The sequence below is a fragment of the Miscanthus floridulus genome, chromosome 19 (assembly GCF_019320115.1).
Source record: "Miscanthus floridulus cultivar M001 chromosome 19, ASM1932011v1, whole genome shotgun sequence".
In the NCBI taxonomy this organism is placed as follows: Eukaryota; Viridiplantae; Streptophyta; class Magnoliopsida; order Poales; family Poaceae; genus Miscanthus; species Miscanthus floridulus.
The window spans coordinates 3321561-3344220 of record NC_089598.1 but is presented as its reverse complement, the minus strand read 5'-3'; the positions used below and the strand labels follow the sequence as shown (position 1 = coordinate 3344220).

At 47.0% G+C, this 22660-nt stretch overlaps 2 protein-coding genes across 2 annotated transcripts; one reads left to right on the top strand and one right to left on the bottom strand.

Annotated features, from left to right (window-relative positions):
- Positions 1–1958: 1958 nt before the first annotated feature.
- Positions 1959–2699, top strand: LOC136525393 (uncharacterized). Its single transcript, XM_066518397.1, has one exon. The coding sequence runs from the start codon at positions 1959–1961 to the stop codon at positions 2697–2699; it is 741 nt and encodes a 246-aa protein (XP_066374494.1).
- A 7775-nt stretch (positions 2700–10474) lies between these two features.
- Positions 10475–14864, bottom strand: LOC136525392 (aspartyl protease family protein 1-like). The gene is made up of 7 exons (XM_066518396.1): positions 14530–14864; positions 13854–14447; positions 13603–13741; positions 11454–11530; positions 11129–11319; positions 10887–10958; positions 10475–10776 (listed from the first exon to the last, which is right to left on the bottom strand). The coding sequence occupies exons 1-7, from the start codon at positions 14862–14864 to the stop codon at positions 10475–10477; spliced, it is 1710 nt and encodes a 569-aa protein (XP_066374493.1).
- Between the last annotated feature and the right edge of the window lie 7796 nt (positions 14865–22660).

Genomic DNA, 22660 nt, shown 5'->3' with positions numbered 1-22660 from the left:
TCAGCATTCAGCCAGCTTATAGCCTGCCATTATGCTTGCTCTTAAGTAGAAAAGGAGTATCAGGAATGCTTACTGAATGTGCACCTGGCTACACTGTTGCCATTACTACAGAAGGAATAAAGGCTGCGTTGGGGATTTTTCTTACTGATCGTAACATCCAGTTCGGGTATTAATCTGTTATTTAGTTTCTAATGTGTTTTTTTCCTATTGATTTGCTAATTTTCTTTTATATACTTTCAGGAGAACTCAACTATACACCAGATGCTTCACATCATGACCTTGAGATGAGCAGTTGAGGGTGGACTGATGCACAGGGCTTTAGTAGTGCTTGTTCTGTAGGTGCAGCATGATTTTGGGGGAAGGAGCATAACTGATCTCTACGACTGCTATTATCCATCCATCCTCGCCGTGTTCGCCGCAACCATCGTCCTCCTCGCCGGCTCGATCGACACCGCTGCGGTAGCCTGGCGCTGATCATTCTCGGGCCCTCCGCCATCTCCCAGTTTTTAAGAGCGTATCTAGGAGTACTTAATATTTTCTTCCAAAAAAAACATAGAGTAAGACCATATTCAAGAGTTTCTAATAATCCACTCCTAAAATATAGAAAACAGTTTTACATCAGTAATCCTATACTATTTCTAAATTATTCTAACCACTTTTATATATTTTTTCTCTCTTATACATTTGCATCAGAAACTCTTTCCTACTCTTTATTCTTTTCATGCCCTTTCCCTTTTAGATTGCCGGACAAACTCGCGTGAGGAGGAATATACACGCGACTCGGAAGCAAACTTTACGTGGAAAAATGTGACTTTTACCAAGTTCTAAAAGATTAAGAGGATCGACTAGGAGTTATTGGAGAGATATTTTTTCTCATATTGCTAAAAACTAAAGATTAGGAAGGGATTTAGAGAACTCTTGACATGCTCTAATTCTTCACGCAGATCATGCCTTTCCTTTGTATTTGTCGTGCGTCGAGTCAAGGAATCAAGGAAAGGAAACGCACAATCACCGTGGATGCAGCCATGCATGGAGGACATGCACGCATGCAAGGAGAAGGGGGCTGATTTGCCTTATTACTTCCTTTTCCTTGTGTTGATCACGTACTAGAACTGACGTGCGCGGCGGCGCACGGCCTCGGCATCGCCTCCTCGGGGATCTACGTCGAGACGTCCTTCTACTGGTTGTGCCGGTTTCCAGCTTGCTGCCACGTCGTCCGCGACCGTGGGGTGTCGGTGCATGGTCCGTGACCTGCCGCCAAAGGCGGAGTCGTCCGATCCAAAGGGCAAGTGTGGCCAGCCGGCGGGCTTCTCCAGATGTGCGCGTTCGCCATCCTCAGCGAAACAAGTTCCAACATGCTACCGCGCACGACGACACATCCATGGTGTGCGGGTGACGGATGCCGCGCCGCAGGGGCATGGTGGCGGCCGCGTGCACGAGGCCATGGTGGAATGAAGGCCTATCGACGTATTACTTCCACCGTTCCACATGCTTTTCGCCCACGAGATGGAGCTAGACTTCGCCGGCACTTGCAGCGGCTTCATCGTCGCTAACAAGGACAGGCATATGCTGCCCTACGACCGCGAGAGTGGCTTCCACGTGTCCCCCTTCTACAGGTTTGATTGATTGCTGCTCGCTCTAACCGGTTGCGTCGTAGATATTTGTAGCATTCGCTACCGGATACAGGAGGTTTGCTCGGCCAAACCCAAAAAACACTCGGCAAAGAGTTTGTCGAGTGTTACACTCGGCAAACCCTGTATCGGCAAACACTAGTTTGCTGAGTGTTTTTTATCGGGCACTAGGCAAAGACGTTGCCGAGTGTTTAAAAAACACTCGGCAAACTTTTTTTTCAAAAATAAAAATAAAAAAGACACGTTGACACCACGCCCGCACCACCAGCACCGTCGCCGCCATCCACGCCGCCGCCACCACGTCAGGGAAGAAGGGAGGGCCCCACCATGCCGCACCACCACCATCCACGCCGGGGAAGAAGGGAGGGCCCCACCACACCGCACCACCACCATCCATGCCACCGTCACCACGCCGGGGAAGAAGGGAGGGCCCCACCACGCCGCACCACCACCACGCCGCGCCACCACGCCCAGGCCGCCGTAACAGCCACGCTCGCCACCACCACCACGCCCGTCGCCGCCGGATCTGGAGAGGGAGGGCCGGGAGGGGGGCGGCGCCGCCGGATCCGAGAGAGGGAGGGCCGGGAGAGGGAGGAGGGTTGGGCGGGACCGCGCTGGAGAGGGAGGAGGAGGGGGGCGCCCCGGATCCGGGAGAGGAAGGAGGAGGGGGGCGCGTCGGATCCGGGAGAGGGAGGAAAGGAGGGGGGCGCCGGATCTGGGAGAGGGAGGAGGAGGGGGACGTGCCGGAGAGGGAGGAGGAGGGGGCGCGCCGGAGAGGGAGGAGGGCGGGGCCGCGCTGGATCCGGGCCGGACAGGAAGGAGGGCGGGGCCACGCCGGATCCGGAAGGAGGAGGAGGTGCGCCGGAGAGGGAGGAGGGTGGGGCCGCGCCGGATCCGGGCCGGAGAGGGAGGAGGGCGGGGCCGCACCGGATCCAGGAGGAGGAGGGGGGCGCGCCAAAGAGGGAGGAGGGGAGGGCGCCGGAGGAGGAGGGGGAGGGAGATGGGAGCTGGGAGGGGAGGGAGGGAGGGGCGCGCGTCGTGCGGGGTGACGGAGGGGGCGATGTGTGAGGCAGTGCGACTTTTATTTCCAAGAATTTTTTTTGCCGAGTGTTGTAGATCTAGCACTCGGCAAACGGTTTTTTTTTATTTTTTTTCTTCTCCTTTTTTTCAGAAAAAAGATTTTATATTTCTTTGCCGAGTGTTGTAGATCTTGCACTCGGCAAAGGTTTTTTTTATTTTTTTTTCTTCTCCTTCTTTTTCAGAAAAAATATTTTATTTCTTTGTCGAGTGTTTTTTTTGACACTCGGCAAACCCGCTCTTTGTCGAGTGTTTTTTTACACTCGGCAAACCCCCTATTTTACCGAGTGTTTTTTTCGAGTGTTTTTAGCGCAGCACTCGGCAAATCACTTATTCGCCGAGTGTCCGAGGGAATACATTCGACAAATATAAAAACACTCGGTAAATTTGAGGATTCCGATAGTGATTGATTTCAGTTATTGTTTCATCGAGTTCTAACATGTACCAATTAATGTAAGCAAATGTGCGGGTTGGGGCCAGGTGGAGCTTCCGTGGACCCGCACCTGAAACCCGATAGAAAAACCCGCCCCGACCCCGAACCCTGATTTGGGTGAAATATTGCACCCGACCTTGAACCCGACGGGCCCCGAGACCCGAGTTGCATCAGCACATGAGCATAACCCGAGAGTGCTGTCTTCACAGTCTAAGTTGCAAATACAAGATCCATTCATCCGTCCCAGCAAACTAGACTCCACAATCCGAATACAATATAATATGCGGCCACAAAAATACAATAGCAAGTCATTAGGAGGTGTGAGACCGAGGAGCACCGCCGCTGTTAGTCCATCGGAGTAACCCATAGGCGAGCAGGGCCCTAGGCTGCTAGTTGCCTGAGTGCGGTAGTGTTCCCATGTGCAAACGCGAGGTCGGGAGGGTGGCGGCTCTTGCACGAGGTCGGCGAGCGGCGGGGCTCCTGCGCGGGGACGAGCGAGAGGCCGAGCGCTGACACTACGCGCCATGCTCGACTCAGGGCGACGGCTGTGAGGACTGAGGAATGGGAATGGATGGATAGAAGCGAGATAGAGTGGCTGCTACTGGTTATATACCTAGGGTTATTCACTTGTGGGCTGGGCTTCTACACGGGCCTTTAACATTTTGGGTCTCCACGGAGAACCCGCGGGAAAAATCCTTGACCCGACCACGACCCGCCCCGAATCGGATCTCCGAACCCACAGACCCGCGGGGCGAAAACTAGATCCGCCCCCGCCCCCGTCGGGTCTAAAACCCACGGGTTTCGGATCCAGACCCGCCCAGCTGCCATCTTTAGTATAGTGTATGCCAGTCTCTACTCTCTATCTAACATAGTTAAGTGCTTATTCATTCAGTCACACAAATCAGCTACATGCTGATTAACAATGTAGAGACTAAATTAGAAGTTGAAAGAATGAAGCCAGCAGATAAAAAATTAGATTAGGAAGATGGGAAAATATAGTACTTAGCAGTGAGGCAGCTTGCTAGCAAGTGCAAGTCAAATGTGAATACTCGATTTCTTTTATCTCAGTGCATGTTTCGTGTGACGTTGTCATATTCTATCTAGCGCACAGAGGTGTGATTTCTTAATCAAATATGAATGTTATCCAAGTGATGCTGTTGCTTGATCCCTTCTGTTTTCTATTCTGTATAATTGCATTGTCATTGATCATGACAGAGGAAAACATATGCTGAGTTGAATTGGGAAGAAAGGAAAATGTACCTTATCCATTGTATTTGACTTTGCTATATTCTTTTTTTTTCCTTCAAATAATTGCAGTTAAATAACTTTTGTTTTTGTAATATGCAATTCCACTACAAATTTAGTGTTTTTGCATGGTGCTTCTATATCATAAAACGATGGCCAGTGGTGACAGAGACCTAATGATTTCGAACATAGAGCAATGATGAGGCGTTGGGACACAGCCACAAAGGCCACCCAAGAAGGTAAGCTTGGCAGGTCCACTATGCTCTAGATTTATGTCGATGTAACATGTGACCGAACCAAATTTATTTTTAGTATGCTCATCTTAGGTCTTTGTTTAAATCTATGGCGTAAAGTTTTGGAGTGTCACATCAGATGTCATAAAAGGGTGTCGTATGATGTGTTCGGATACTAAAAAAACAAATTATAGAATTCGTCAGTAATCCGCGAGACGAATTTATTAAACCTAATTAATCCGTCATTAGCACATGTCTGTACTGTAGCATCACATTGTCAAATCATGGACTAATTGGGCTTAAAAAAATTGTCTCGCAAATTAGTCGTAAACTGTGCAATTAGTTATTTTTAGTCTATGTTTAATACTTTATGCATGTGTCCAAACATTCTATGGATATGGAGTAAACTTTAGGGGGACGAACTAAACATGGCCTTAAAATCTGTCCCAAAAGGGAGGGAAACATGCTAATTGGGGTATCTTAGATTTTTATGAGTTTTGATCAATTATTTGCTTCAATGTCGTGCATGCTTTGAATCCTATACCTAAATAGGAAAACCCCATTAATAGATTTTTCTCTAATTTGGTAAAGCCACGTCATCCATAAGCCCACTTCTCTGTCTCAAGCCGCCCACCCACAAATGCACCTCCGCCTGTTCTCGTTCAGGCGATGCTTTTGCCAGCGTCCATCCGCCTGTTCCCAAGTTGCTGCATGACCATGATATCCCGTTGATAATAAAAAAAAAGTGCCATGACCCATGATCTCCCGTGCCAATAAATACATATACGACATGACGAGGCATCCAGTAGCCACAAAGCCATTCTGTTACCTTAGAGCAAGGCTAATAATTTAGCCCGTGCGGCTGTGAGGCCATGCCATATCACTTACGGTCAGCATTAGCAAAAACATATATAGTAAGGCGGCGGGTAGGTTAGCTGTATAGAATATTTTAGTATTTAATGATTATATGTGCAATATCCAGCCTGTTCGTTTGGCTGTGGCTTGTCGTAAACGATCGTAAATTTCCAGCTGAAACATTATTTTTCTCTCACACAAACCGGCCAGCAGTACTTCTTCATGAACCAGCAACGAAACGAACCAGCCAATCGAACAGGCTCATCATTAATTAGGATCCATTGTAAGCTACAACTCTAGGGCTATTTTAGCAAACAAACAAACAAACATGAATCACTTCATCGTAGCAACCCTAAAATAAAATACATGTAAGATATTATGTGATCGATGCACAATTGTTAAATATGTAGAGATGAAAAAATGGATAAAAAACAATAGTCAGTAACTCAGTCTCGATAGATAATAAAGTTTTTTTTCCTATAGGATCTTCTGAAGCTTCTTTGGTAACATATCTGTTTCTATTAATAGTTTCGAAAATTAGGGATGAAGAAATCCATACATAGCTGTTCTAAAGAAAGTCCAAACATTTGTCTAAAAAAAAGAAAGTCCAAACATTTGTCTAAAAAAAAGAAAGTCCAAACATCCCATACGATGTGTAGGCAAGAACACATAAGGAGTACATACCATGCCGGCGCACGGGATCAAGGGCGAGGACGAAGTGCTGGTTCTGTCGCCTGCTTCAGGCTGCATGCGGGCTTTTCCCCCTCGTTTCCTGTGTTACAGCCCGACGAAGAGTTAACCACCCACCCAGCACTCGCTTTCCTTTTCTCTTTCTGCCACATCAGATCTATGTGACGTGGAGATGTTCTCAGCAAGCTGACTAGGAATTATTTTTTTTTAACATAGATTAGGCATTATCATACTTGCTCTTAAGGCCCCGTTTAGATCTAAAATTTTTTGGATTTTGGCTCACTACAGCATTTCGTTTGTATTTGGTAATTAGTGTCTAATTATAGACTAATTAGGTTCAAAAGTTTCGTCTCGCAATTTTTCGACTAACTGTGTAATTAGTTTTTTTTTCATCTACATTTAGTACTTCATGCATGTGCCGCAAGATTCGATGTGACGAGTACTACGCAAAATTTTTTAAATCTAAACAGACCCTAAAAGTGCAGAAGCTCCCCCCACGAGGCTACGTCGCCTAGACACTGCAGCTATCCTGCGTGGTCCACGATTCGAGATACATGCACGCCTGGCCCTGTCGTCGCCCCGGGGCTACTTTGGCGACATGGTGCATGGTCGGGGTGGCCTTGCGGTGGCGACGTGGGCGACGGCCACGTGGGTCTGGGGCCAGCGGCGGGCAGGGCTGAGCAGGCACGCTGCGGCGGCGACGTCGACGACCGGTACGCGGGGCCAAGGTGGCGCAGCGGCATCGGCAGCCGCCGCGTGAGAGTCGAGAGTCGAGCCCGAGCGGGCGCGGCTCTGGCGGCTTCTGCGACCCAACGACGCACTTCCGTGCGAGCAGCAGGTGCGGCCACGGCGGTGTCGGCGACCAGGACGCTGACAAGCTGGCACGGCGGCTTCGGCAACCGGCGCGCGAGGACGGGCAGGCGTGGCTCTGGCGGATTCCACGTCGACCTAGCGGTGCGGATCTGGGCGAGCTGGCACGGCGGCTCCGATCCGGCGACGGGAGTCGACGGCGGGTTCAGCGCTGGCCATGGTCGGGGACGCGCTGCTAAGCCGTGGTCTACGTGGCCTGCCGCGCGCTCACGGTGATGAACAGGTGCCTGGTGGACTACTTGAGGGCGCGGAAGCCATATATATATATATATATATATGTGTGTGTGTGTGAACATACCCAGGTGCGGCATCACGCGATCCTTTGGAATGCTTTCAATGGATAGGACATTTTTTAGGCGATAGCAGGTACAGTTCAGTTTTTTTTTTTTTTTTTGCCCCCTTCGTTTGTCCTACGAGCCATACTATTTCAATGAATAAATATTATTTTTTTTTCACAACAAATTGATAAATAGTACTTTTAGTCATAGCTTTTTAGCAAAGCAAACAGGGTTCCATCTTTGGCTAAAAAATATATCATATGTCATATGTTCTCATCATCTCGAAGCGAAGTTACATTCTTCTGAAGTTGTCAATAATTCCCTAGGATGAGGAGTGATTGTGATTTGGCAGGGTTATTCAACCTAGGCAAACAAGCAGACACGTGTTACATGTTTTGATCCATGCCAATATATATATGAAGAGTATATTCAGTAGCCAGCTATAAAATAAGTTATTCTGTAGCAAGTTACGATAATTACTATGTTAATTTACAAGATTACTACCCTATAGCTGGCTACAAAATAACTTATTCTATAGCCACTTTGAATTACGATAATTACTGTGTTAATTTACGAGATTATAGTAACTCCTTACCAAATGGTTTACTATAATGTTATTATGGTAAATATCCCCATGTGTTATAGTAACCCAACTATCGCAAATACGTATTGACATTATCATAAATTAGTATATAAAATTATCGTAAATGGAGGTGGCTACAGAATAACTTATTTCGTAGCTTCTTAATATACTTTCTACGACAATGACCCTGCAATTGATGAGACAAGCGGGCTCTAGCCTCAAGTAACGTAGTATCATTGCCTCTCGGGTCATCACCGCATCAATATATGTTAGATCGGTGCTATTGTGTTTTGTAAATTACAAAGTTTGTTTATTTTCATGTAAGCAGTACATACTATGTGCCTTTTCTTCATGTACGTGGATGCCTATTTTGATAATTGCACAGTATAACATAGACATTCATAACACGCGCGTACACTCATCCCTATAAACACACGTAGCAAACTATACTCTATGATCACCTCCAAAGGATTGAGCCGATAGATGTTGAGATTCTCGAGCTCATCTATAAATGCGTCAATGTAAGTGTGGATGTCTTCCATATTTTCTTCTCCTGGCTCAGCGTTAATGGGTGTTTCACCGTGACGGATCCAAACTTTGTAGTCCTTCACAAAACATCGCATAATCAAGTGTGATCTAATGGCAGTCACATCATTGCACACAAGATGGTTCTTGCAATCACTACATGGACAAAGAATTTCGATTATATTCTTTGTTGCCGTTAAGTGCTTCTCTAAAGCTTCAAGAAATCTATTGACTTCCTGCCGAAAATCTGGCTTCCCCCTTAATCAACCATACATCCATGAGTTCATGTACTCCATCTTTTCCTACAACGATTAACAAAGCAAAAAAAAAAAGACTAAGTTAGATATAAGAATCATTAATAATCCAGAAGAATATAATTAGTATATAACAATATAATTCTAGAAGGTTCGTTCTTATTTAAAATTATAGATAATTATTGTTCAACTTTTTTAATCATATTATTGTCGTAAAATAGACATGTACGTACAACATATTCTTCATGCATGAGAGAATAACAAAAAACCTAATTAACCAACTAATGTACCACCAAACAAGTATTTTTTTAGTTTTCTTAATTGAAATAAACAATTTTAAAGAAATAATTAGCACCAATTAATATTTTACCCCATTGTTGAGCAACTTGTTGGGATATGCCATATTTATATGGGCTAAGTCCCCTAGAAGAGGCCCAACTAGCGTCATTGGAGTGGAATGTAAAACCCACCCCCACCAAGGGGTCGCTTGTAAATTTCCGCTTGCCTATATAATGCCAAGAACATGAGGGCAAGATGCTCTCTCTCCTCTCCCACTCATTTTTTCGCAAACCCTAGTCGCGGCCTCACTCTCCTCTCTTGCGTGTTAGAGCCTTCGTCGCAAAGCCTTCTCCGTAGAGCCTCCGCACTAAACCATCATTGCGGAGCCTTCTCCGTAGAGCCTCCGCACTAAACCATCGTTGCGGAGCCTTCTCCGTGGAGCCTCTGTCATAGAGCCTTCTCCGTGGAGCCGCCGTCATGGAGCCTTCTCCGCAAAGCCCTTATACAAAACAATCATCAGGCCTTCGCCCTAGACCTTCATTTTGGGCCTTCGCCCGGGCCTTCATCGGGAGACCTTCTCCGGCCGGGCCTTCATCGGCAGACCTTCTTCGGTCGGGCCTTCATCGCGGGCCTTCACCGGTCGGCCTTCTCCAGGAGACCTTCTCCCGCCGGCCTTCGTTAGGGGACCTTCTCCTGCAGGCCTTCACCGAGGAGCCTTCTCCAGCTAGCCTTCACCAAGAAGCCTTCTACTCTCAACCCTATTCGGAACGCTTATCCCAACACAACTAACCGTGATAGATCCAAACATTTTTACTATAAATACTAATATGAATGTTAACAATTAAAAAACAAATCCCAAACACTAGTTCTAGATTTAGATCTAGATGCAAACCAATCTCTCTCTAAAAATTAATAAATAGACCACTAAAATGAAGACATGGTTACTAAATAAGGGGTAGAATATTGATCGCTACTAAATTTACCCTAAAATCTTCAAAGATTTGATATAAATACACCCATAAATGCCTCAACCACCATAGAAGAAAGAAACAAAATTAAAACCCTAATTAAACACTAATCTACCATTAAAACTTTAAAAAGAGACTTGAAATAGCATTTACTTACCTTCTAAAGCCTCCTCCTACCAAAGGAATCAAAATCAAAACCTTCCCCTTTAGATTTGCAATTGTTAGGAGATAGCCTAAAGCTCCTTCCACTTTGGGTTACATTAAATTTCCTAAGGGGCTACTAATTATACACGGGGCATTTATAGAGGTGGCTCTATATACAACTGTCTCTACAAATGCATCTTCAAAGACGGCTTGGTTCGCCGATCACTACAGAGGTGGCTACCACCTCTGCCGAAAACTGGCCACGTTGCTTAAAATCGTTTCTGTACCAGTGAAACACACTTTGAAATTATATATAATATGGATTAGATGGTTTACATAATTGACATGAAAGGCATCATGTTTCATGATTAGATTGACAATACACATGCATATATTGCGGGTCATATTGTCACCAAGCCACAGATATAACAATCAGCACATGAAGCAGTATCAAGGAGAGGAGGCCTCCAAACGATGCCCGGCTGCTGCTGCTGCCTGAATCTGACCTCGCTGGCCACGTCAGGGGCACCCTGCCGGGGTAGTACGGTCCATCGGTTGCGTTGCTCTCCCATGGCAGTGGCACGAAGGGAACATAGTCGCCGTCGGGGCTCTCCGGAGCAGAGTCACCGGCAGGGCTCCCAACAGAAGTGTCCGGGCTCCCAACAGAAGTGTCCGGGCTCCCGCCGTCTTGCATCTTAGCATCCTTGTAGCCTACAACAGCAATACAGTTTGTGGTCATGTGGTGCTACCAATAAGCTATTTTTTGACGTTTCTTTCCCCACATTTATATGATTCATCATCAAGTATATATGAACACTCACAGTCGAACTTCTCCCATCCTAGGACAGATCTCTTACGGTCAAAGACGACCTTGAGGCCGGTCATGAAGTTCTCTGCATGCGTGAGCCAAATGATTCAGAAAATTAATGGTGGTATTGGTGGATACAAATTCCTGTAGATTTTGCAATGAGAAACGAAAGCAGGAGTACGTGAAACAAAACAACTAACTGTATATGTATTTTGCAATGAGATAAGATATAGCTTGAGAGAGAGAATAACGTACGGCCAATAGTGGCATCCTCGGTGCTGAAGATGCTGTTCTTGATGATCCCCAAGCAGTAACCAATGGGGTGGTACGGCCCGCCGTTGGTGCTGGCAAGGACGGGGATGATGGGCCATGTCACGGGGAACACGGCGCCTCCGTTGGTCGTCAGGCTCATCGCCGGCAGCCGCCTTATACTTGTTTGGCCTGGGCTGCATGGTGCGTTTCGATCAATGGTTAGTAGTGCAAGTAAGAGCTACTCAATCTTCTGCTGCTGTTGGTTGTTGCAGTTGCAACTGTAGTAACCTGTTTTACTCTTTACTTCAAAGCAAGTGATTCTATTTACCTCAATCTGTAGCAAAACTCGAACTTTTCATAGCCGCTGCCATAAGTGTCGCTGGCCTCGGACACCCTCGAATTGAACTAAAATAACAGAAAAATATAACTACTAGTTAAACAAACAAAAACATGTATACTCCCTCGGTATATAAAAGGACGTAGCTATAAGATTTGTGCAATTCAAACAAGTTCAAATTTAACCAAGTTTATAGTAAATACAGTTAACATTTATGTCTCCAACTAGATTTACGATAAAAAGATATTTCATAATTAATTTAATAACACTTATTATGTATCATAAATGTTAGTATTTTCTTAGAGGCCATTTGGATCCTTAGAATTGAATTCATTGCAATAATTACAATTTAGGCATAGATTAATTAAGCTAATATAGTTGTACGTGGAATATATTTGTAAATTTATTGTTAGGCATTCAAGGGACATACTTATATGTTGTATTTCTATTGTAGGAAAGTGAGTTGAGGAGTATGTTATAAGTTAGAGAATAGAATTATAGCATAATGATCTATAGAATCAATTTCCATCTCCCACCCAATGAGTTTGAGATAGGCTTATTTGTGAGTTCGGGAAAGTTTTGGAATGTCAAATTCCAAGCCAAATAGCCTAATCGATTGTGTAGATTTTAATTCCTTCAAAATAAAGGGATCCAAATGGCCCCTTATATAATTTTGGTCAAACATTTAACCGTTTCACTAATAAAAAAATAATAATTTTATCCTTTTATGAATGGAGGGATTGACTTAAAAAAATGAAAATTGTATCCTTTTGTGGTCGGAGAATACAAAACAATGTTAAAAAATAGTAGCTTGGTGCACCATGACTTATCACATGAAATTTGGTAGAGTAATAACTCTACCTCAAGCTTATGGCAATATAAATATTAGTTGGACTGCTAATTATTAGTTGGACTGCACTATCGCCCGCACGCGCACGCTGAGTCCAAAGCGCCCGCACACCTGCCTCCTCCCGCGCCGCACATCCCTTATCCTCTTCCTCCCCACCCCCGCTTCCTCCCCCCGCATGGCCGCGTCTTCCCCGCCTCCAGCGCCTCCCCCGCTGCTTCCTCACCCCTTCCGGCACCGGATCCGATGACGCTGCCCATGGCTTCGGTGAGTGCCCCCGCCTACACTACCTCCCACCGCCACGGTACCCGCTTCCCGCCGCCGGTGGTAGTGTCTCGCCGGAGCTCCGCAGTTGCGGTCGGCGACCTCCTTCTTCCCCTCCCCCTCCCTCTCGCCCCACCCCGCATGCGGCCATGGCGAACTCCGACGAGCTCCGCCGAAGTACGGCCATGGCGCCCTTGCCTCGACCTAGCCCGGCCGCTACTACTGCCGCCATCTCCTCTAAACCGCCCGTCGACCATCCCCACTGCCTGGCCTGCCTGCCTTCCCCCGGCCGACCATTCTATACCCGTCGGAGTTGGCTTCTTCTCCCTCTCTGGCAACCTCCTCCTCACTGGAACCCTAGCTACCACCGGAGCTGGGGAAGAGAGAGGAAGGGCGCGGGCGCCGGCGAGCGAATCGGACGCCGGGGCCAGCGAATCGGGCGTGGGCAGTGCCTTCTCCGGCGGTGGCGGCGAGCGTGGTCGGTACCTTCTTCACCGGTGGCGGCGGCGGCGACGGGCGTTAGTTGTGGGCGCGAATCGGACGGTCGACCGTTTTCCACCTCGAATCGGACGTCCGCGATGGTGTGCATGCCAAAGCTCCGCTGTGTGCGCGCTCGTTTATTAGCATTTCCGTTATTAGTTTGTGAGGGATGACACCATGTGATGTTGATACTAAAAAATGATAAAAAGTGATAGGAGTTTAGCTTGAAGAACCATGGAAGCAAGAGGCAAGGACCCATCCTACGTGAGGTGGTGACATGGCGCATGCACATCATGAGTTCATAGTGTAACTCTATTTCCTCAAACTTATGACAATGCAATCATTGGTATGCGAGGGATGAAATGGTGATAAATAGACCAACTTATTTCTTCATTCCATACATCGTATACAAAGAAATAATAACACCCTTGCAGATTATTAATTATTAATTAGTTACAAGATGATGGACTACCACGAAGTCTCAAATCAAACACCCTGCAATGTCGAAACTAAGAATAATAAACAGTGATGAGAGAGAGAGAGGCTTACATTGGTCGTGAGAAACGTGTAAGCCGGGTCGTTGAGGTAGGTAAACGACGTGCCGGAGTCCACAACGGCGGTGAACTCCACCGCCATAGCCTTGCTGTCCACGGTGATCGCTCCGACACTGATGTTGTAATAACTTGGCCTGCAAAGAAAACCACAACGTGGTCGTCGACGACGACATCGATCAGATCAGTGACATGCATGTAGGCGGCCGGCCCCCGTCTGTCTCGGCTAGCTAGTCATAGAGGCCCTACTGTAAGCTCCCGGCGATGAACGGCGTCTCCGCCTGGTCCGGGCTGCCGGCGTCGCCGAAGTTGATCCGGCCGACGCCGTCGCGGCTGAAGCACATGGAGAAGCTGTCGGACGCGACGAGGCCGCTGCTGGCCAGCGCGCTGGGCACGGAGACCTTGTCCATGCCGAGCCCCATCAGGCCGCCGGCGGCAGCGCCGTGCAGGAACGCTCCCGTCTGCACCTGGCCGCACCCGAACACGATCGGCGCCTGCACCGCCTTGCCGCCGCCGCCGTCAACGAGGTGCAGCACGTCCTCCACGAGCACCCCGGACGAGCCGGTGTTGGCGGAGACGTACTTCACCTCGTAGGGGCAGCTGCTGCTGTTGCCCGTGCCCCCGGCGGCGCAGGCGTCCGGACGCTCGCAGAGCGGGTGGCCGCACGGCACCGTCTTGCTCGTCGACGACTGGCTCGGGCTGTACGCCTGGTCCGTCGTGGTGTTGCCGGTCTTCACACACAGCTTGCATTCACAGGGCAGCCAGAAAAGGTCGCTGCCGGTGTCCAGCGCCACCAGGAACTTCGAGCTCGGCGTGCCCACCTCCACCTCCGCATAGTGCAAGCTGCGAACAAGATTATTACATGTATGAACAAGAGGCTCGATCGAACAACCAATGGCGACGGCGGCGGCAGGCGACTACGTACTATTCATAGGTATCGAGGCGAGTGGCATTGCCGTCGGCGAAGGTGAGGGTGCTCTGGCCGTCGGCGTTGGCGAGGCCGCGGCGGCGGGCGAAGAGGGCACGGTCTTGGCGGAGCAGTGCGTAGTAGTACTCCGACGAGCCTACCGCAGCCTCTTCTGGCAACAACCAGCTGGAGCCGGGGGCGCTATGGCCTCGCGCCTCCATCCACTGCCGGACCACTGGCGAGAACCGATGGTGGAGGTTGAACCCAATGCCGCCGCCGGACGCCTCGTTTCCGACGGCAAGAAACACGACGGCGGCGATGGCGACGAGGAGATTGCAGTGACAGTGAGCCATGGGGAGAAGTAGCGTGTGCAGGGACAGCAAGAAGCTTGGTGAGTTGGTGTCGATGGCGCGGGCAAATCACAGATATTTATAGGTGGATGACGACGACGAGGTGGAGGCGAGGAGAGAGACGCATGGCGTTGTTATGTGGTTTTCGTCAACGGTAGGTTTAGAGGCTGCGCCTGCGCTGGCCGGAGAAGGACAGCTGTAAAACGACGTGCCAGAGTGATCAAAGGGGGGTGTTAGGTTCTTTAATAGCTCCTAAAATTTATGGCACATCGAATATTTAGATATTAATAAGGAGCATTAAATATAGATTAATTATAAAACCAATTACATAGATAGAGGTTAATTTACGAGACAAAATTTTTAAGCCTAATTAATCCGTCATTAGCACATGTTTACTGTAGCACCACGTTGTCAAATCATAGACTAATTAGGCTTAAAAGGTTCGTCTCGTAAATTAATCGTAAGTTGTGTAATTAGTTTTGTAATTAATCTATATTTAATACTCTATGCATATGTCCAAATATTCGATGTGACAGGAATTTTAGGAGGTCCTGTAGAAATCAAACAGACCCTAAGTAGGAGATGTTAAGCGTGATTGTGGCTGCGTATATTCTAGCCATAATCAAGGGATGCAAGTACCTGATGATTAGTTGCCTATACGACACTAGCGCCCGGACGTCTGGCCCTAGGCTCACGTCCGGACATTGCTCCGCTGCAACCTGAGAAAGCTTTAGTTTGATTTTGATGAATTGATAAAACCCTAAGTGCTAATGTAGTTTATCAAAGTGATCTTGAGATAGGTAACACTATTTCAAGTGGTGGAGCAAATGAAGATCATATTGATGGTGGTGTGACCATGGTGATCAAGTGCTCGGCTTAGAAAAGAAGAAAGAGAAACACAAAAAGCTCAAGGCAAAGGTGAAACTTGATAGGAGCTTTTTAGTTTGGTGATCAAGATACTTAGCGAGTGTGATCACATTTAGTATCGATAGCCGTACCATTAAGAGGGATGAAACTCGTCGTGAAATACAGTTATCAAAGTGCCACTAGATGTTCTAACTCATTGCATATGCATTTAGATTCTAGTGAGTGCTAACACCCTTGAAAATATTTGTGAAAACGTACTAACACACGTGCACAAGGTGATACACTTAGTGGTTGGCACATTTGAGCAAGGGTGGTGAAGTTTGGGAAGTCGAGGAGGCCACTAGCGTGACCGAACGCAGGACCGGACGCTGGACCTACGCGTCCGGTCAGTGTTGGGTGCGCTTGGCCTCTGTCTGGTGGATGACCGAACTCTAGTGGCGCTGACGATCGAACGCGGTGAAGGTGAGTCCAATCAATGCTGACGCATGGTGACGTAGCACGGGCAGCTGAGGCAGCGAGGACCTGACGCTCGGCTGCATCCGGTCAGGGCAGACCTGACGTGTTAGGTTGGCTTTTAGGCGCTTGGGGAACTCTCTGGACGCGACCTGACGCTGGGGTACCGTGGGCACTGGCGCGTCCAGTCGTAAAGTGTTAGCGTGGGTGTGTACCTAGTATAACGAGGCATCAGCGCGTCCGGTCTTCTTGGCCGCGCGTTCGATCGCCACTTGACACTCGCGAGGAACTCATCCGACTATTGGTAATCAACTATCACGGTTGAATCAATGTGACATGTGGCTGCAATCCCATGACCGGACGTAGGGTGGTGTGCGTCCGATCGTTTTGATCGGCGCGTCCGATCAATGCGTGTTGGGCTACAGTGAGAGCCCAACGGCTCTATTTTGATGGAGCCTCTATAAAAGGTATTTGGCCGGCTCAAGCTCATCCTCTTGGCCATTTGCATTGACATAGCAACCTTGTGAGCTTAGCCAAAGTCCTCCCACTCATCTCTATCATAGATTCATCATCTTTGTGAGATTGAGAGTGAATCCAAGTGCATTGCTTGAGTGATTGTATCTAGAGGCACATGGTATTCATATTTCACTATGAGATTCGCTTGTTACTCTTGTGAAAGCCCTAGTTTGGTTTTGGCTATGAAACCTATTTGGACTAATCCTTGCATCTAAGTGTGTGACTAGATAGGATGGTCCAACCCAAGTAAAGGAGCTAGGTGGCACTCATGGATGGAGATGGCCATATGAAATGAAGTCTATGGTGGTGGTGTGGACATGTGATGATGATCAAGCTCCGGGACTTAGAAAATAAGAAAGAGAAAAACAAAATGGGCTCAAGGCAAAGGTGATATCAATAGGACCATTTTTTTTGGTGATCAAGACACTATAGAAAGTGTAATCACATTTAGGATAGATGGTCATTCTATTAAGAGGGGAGCTCTTATCGGACAACTTGATCATCTAGTGCCATTAGGTGTTGGAAAACTTGCATATGCATTTTAGACCTAGTGCACAGTCGGTGAGAAGTGAATAACCTTTGAAAAATGATTATGAAAATGCTAACACACTTGCACGTGATGGTGAAACACTTATGGTGTTGGCACATTTGCAAAGGTGGTGAGAAAGGTGAAGAAAATGAGGTGAAACGTGGCTTGGGGTGCTGCCACGGGGGCATCGCCATGCCCTGTCTGGTGCATCATCACCCCTATAGTGGTGACCGAGTGAGGAGGCCGAGAGTGGCATATTCGGTTGGAGGCACCGCCACCCTGTCTGGTGGCACCACCACCCCTTGGGCGGTGCCCACTTGGACTCGGTAGAGGATCAACAGCATGGGCGTAGGCACCGGTGTGTCTGGTGTACACCGTCATCGTGTGGGCGGTGCACTGCCTGGTCACCGCCACTGGTAGGGTGGTGTCACCGCTGTTTTTGTCCAGAGACTGGTGCTTTCGGTGGGTTGGCCAGGTGGCCACTGCCACCCTAGGGGCGGTGCCACTGCCACCTGTCCAGTGACTATCTGACCTATCAACTAGCCATTAGATTCGACCATTGGGGGGCACCGCCACCCATAGGGCAGTGCCACCACCGTCGTGTCTGGTGCCCTCGCAGAGGCTGGCTCCAAAGGGTAACGGCTCTATTTGTTTGTGGGCTTATAAATAGAGTTAGTGGCCAGCCTTGGTCGGTCTCTTGGCACTTCTAATAGCTGCATACACCCTTTGAGAGCTGAGCACACCACTTCACTCATTTGTACACTTGATTTCATCATCTTAAGTGAGATTGGAGAGCTTCTAGTGCATTTCTTAGTGTTTCTAGCATCTTGTGGCACTAGTTGGGCGTTTTGGGCTGGTGGAGTTCTTATTACTCTTGGTGTTTGCCGACACTTAGATGGCCCGATGATTGGTGGATCGTCGAGCAGAGGAAGGTGATTGTCTCCGGCTCCGATCGTTGTGATTGTGAGGGGTTCTTGTGCCTTCCCCGGCGGAGAGCCAAACGCAACTCTAGTGGATTACGCGTGGCTTATGGATCCTCATTTTGTGTTGGTTGTGCGACACTCGGTTGTGGGTTAGGCGTGCGATGCCTATTAGCGCATGAACCTCCAAGTGAGTGAATCGCCACAATGGGAACTAGCTTACCGACAAGCAAGTGAACCTCGGAGGAAAAATTATTGTGTCTGATGGCGGGAAAACGGGCGGCTAACGACCCGCCTCCACGTCAGCAGAGACAAATTTAATTTTGGTGAATTTAGACGGGACAAATATAAAAGAACAGGTAATGCGAGTCCATACTTCCATAATTCTTATATTTTCATAAAAATTATGCTAATTACATCTCCGAAGAGAAAACCCCTGATTAAGAGTTCCAACATGATTACATGATAAATAAAGATTACATCATATGGCTTCCTATTACAAACTACAAAAGAAAACAAATTCTTCAGTCTTGTAGTTGCCGATGGATGAATATGAATTTCTCGATGAGCTACTTCACTTTTTTAAATATATGAGTGGCGGATAGCTTGTTTGGGTCTTTTAGTTGAGTACGCATGTATTTAACTCATGCGTATTTTGAGTGTATATCATGTTATTTATTTGGACCATGACATAAGGCTAGGACGACGTTTATTTTACTATGGCCGAGGTTGCGTCACCGGCCTCGGCCAGGGTCTATGTAATTATATATATTATTTCATCAAGGTCAGCGTGCGTACTAATAGCATGGTGTTTGACCGTGGATCAGCACGTGCAATCTCATTTATTTAAATTTGATTTGGTTTGGGTTTTGATTTATCAGCTAATTAGGCACAATCATATATGAATGTTGTCTAACTGAGATGCAATATTTGACGTGCCCATATGGTGCACGGTATTTATAGAGAGTCTATGCTTGGCATGTATGACTGGTTTCGGGAAACTATGACAAATATTATTTATTTTAGCCAGAACGCCGCAGCAAGTTAATTAGCATCTGGGTGATGGACGTGGCATGGACGCATGGGATTTGGCATGGAAGGACTAATTTTATTTGATTCATTTTTGTGACACAGCAGGATCTAGGTTCAAGGATGAAGACCACCTAAGCACATAAGGGGATATTAATTTATTTATTAACTTTGGATAGTACGGCGACTATTAGGATGACGATCATTTGATTTTAATTTATTTTATCTTTACAAATTTATCAGGTATATGAATCAGCTTGGCACTTTTCTGTTCATGTGGCTTGTGCTATGGTTTGATGCCGAGACTTGCTAGCGGCGTGCAGATGTATGGACTGAATATGCAATGCATGGCTGGATCGATATATAGGTATATGTGCACATATATATATATGCTGGCTAGTCAATCGATGACGCACTCCAGGCACATGCAAGCTAGTTAGTTCACAAAGTATGGCTGTTCTAATATACATCACATGTACATGTAGACGCTGGTTAGCTACTTATGCAATGCAAAGAAGACAACTGTCTAGAGGACTGCATATACACATATACTGCATATGGGCAGCGCTTTGCATGGAGTTTGCATCTATCTCTGTGTCTTTCCGAGTAAAGGTTCCTGTTGATTTGAACCCATGCACAGATTGACTGCAGAAGATGAAGATCTTTGCATGTTTGAGGTTTTAGCTCTTGTTCTAGAGAACAATGCTCTTCCCTGTCCGGTTTGCACGACAAATCCGGCATGGGGTCTTGAGACATCTCATAGCAACTTGCCCGATGGAGCCAAGCCGCATCTGAGGTCTTGATCTTGGAGACGATAGCTCTTGTTCACGAGAACAAGGCTCTTCCCTATCCAGTTTGCATAACAAATCTGGCTTGGGGCCTTGGATCATCTCATGGCAACTTGCTCAAGAGAGCAAGGTTGCGCACGAGGTCTTGATCATGGTGTTGATGAAGTTGTTGCCGGACGCCGCCGTGGAGCCGTGAAGATGAAGACGTGGAAGAGGATCAGCAGAACGCCATGAAACGCCGCTCACCTTCTTCGGGATGCCGGCGGACGGATGACGCAGCGGCTTCTTGCGAGGGGCCGACGGACGGACGTAGCAGCTCCTTGCGAAGGGGCCGCTGATGTGTGCTTCGACGACGCCGGAGGGCAGCAGCACGACGGTGAACTTCTGGCGGGCGGTTAGCGCAGCCTGACGGCACTATGTGTTGAGTGATGCAGCGAGGCAGCCTGGAGGCGATATGCAGATGGAGCGGGGGCAGCCTGGAGGCGATATGCAGATGGAGCCGGGCTTCTCTCTACTACTGGCCATGTATTTATAGGCCTAAAGCAAGAGCAGTTCCGTGGTGTTTTGGCGCTCTTTCCTTTGATTAACCGGTGCCGGCGCCAAAGTTTGAATCAACGGGAGCGGAGATCGTGCAGTCGTGCGCGAGCGGTGTCGACCAGACGCAGCCCTGTTTGAACGTGTAAGGCGCGCAACTGTGAACTCTTGAACCCCTTGCCTGACAACTGGTTTTTGGGCCGTTTATTTATTCTTTAATCAAAGTAATTATGGAGAACGTACAGTCGACATCTTCTTGTGTGGGCTGGGCCGCATGCACGTACGTGTGTTACGTATATGTGCTGGCTAGCTAGCTTGTCAATTGTGTACAGATACGTATCGTATATACACACGTACGCTCATGGCCATAATTTAATTAACCCAACGTGTGTGCGTGTCCAAACGCATTTGCTTCTATATATATGTTTTTATTTCCTTGGAATGTAGATAAACAATATACATCTCTCCTCCTTTTGTGAATGAACAATATATGGTATACAAATATATACGACGGGTATATATTTGCATAGGCTTTCATCTTTGTCATGCGTCTCTTTTAGATATATTAATTTCATTCTTTTCAATTATGTTTTATTTTATGATTTCTGTATATGGCATATAACCATCTGAATTATTTATTATTTTATCTCTCATGGCATAAATATTCACATGTATTTAGGTAGGCCAAAATTTGTGCCAACAGATGCCCCCTCGAGGTCCGGATGCGAAAATATATGCTTACGGATCCGGAGCTCGAAAATTGAGCTATTTTATATTTCATTATGTATTCCTCTGTTTTGTTTTATATGGGAAATATATTTATCGTATAGCACTTGAACGGACTTCCGTATCCTACGTACGTGCCGGATATATGAAGGATATATATTCATTCATCATTTTCATTTTGTCCCCCCTTTTTTTATATTGAAAAAATGCTCCTGAAACCTGAACTCCCGAGTATGCCGGGAGGTGGGAAGGCTCGTGGCTAAATAATAGGACTTGGTTAGTCACGTTTGCTTTTAACTCGAGAAGCTTGGCGGCGCAGGACTCTCCGAATATCTGCTCTTTCAATCTCTCCTAGTCCACGGTGATATATCCTTTCATTGAGCTCCTCTCTCATCTTTCCATCGTTCCTACCTAACATTATTGAAGTTTCCTCGGATTTGCTTCAGTTCATCGAGGCTCGTTCAAGTAAGATATTCCAAGTCTGGTGTACCGACTTCTCCTTGCCGTTACCTCCGGCGGCGACGAAAGGTATAATTCTTCTAATCTCCATCCGGCCGTCGTCGTACTTGATTTATTTAATCATGCTTTGAGCACACGCTTGTGTTTGTATTCCTAGATGGCTTGAGTTGAATTTATTTGATTTATCAGTCATAGGCTAGTCCCTTTTTTCTAACAATCTGACAGACGTGGACAAATTCCTCGGAACCTGTTCATTGCATATATATATCCATTTATTTTCTTACGTACGGCTTGTATTTTGGAGCCCTAGTGTTGCCAATTTATCTACCTTTATATGTGGTAGGAACATTTTCGCAATTCTGTCGGCAATCATTTTTTTTTTGGTTTTACCCCCGTAAAAGGTAAAAGAAATGGTGATGGTTTCTGTGTATGATGCCTTGTGTCATCGGCATTTTGTTGTAGATGGGGACGAATGAGCCATCTCCTGGTTCATTTGAGAGGCTGCCGCTTTCTTGCGTGGCTCAATTTCACACATATATCCCAGCATCTGGTGATGAGGCCAACCCCGTGATTATAGAAACTGAATTAAAGAAAGGCGAGAGGGACGGTAGTGCTCGCGGGTGGAGAAGGGTGTCAACTTTCCGTGGCCATTGTTTTTATCCCCATGCACCCTCGCCTCAATCTGTGCAAGCATACACCTTGGGTAATCGCATGATATCTCAGGGTTTTGGATGGGAATACCATAGCATGGAGTATGTTTTAACTCCTTCAGGGTATGTGGAATGGGGTACTGCAGTCCTAAACCATCACTGTACAAATCTCAAAGGAGATGGGGAAGGTACTGATTATATCTATGGGGCCATATATTGTTCCTTGGGCCGTTATTCCATCTCGCTTTCATTATTCAGGTCTTTTTTAGAGAGGTGGAATCCAGAAACAAACACCTTTATATTCGCTGATGGTGAGCGTACAATAACT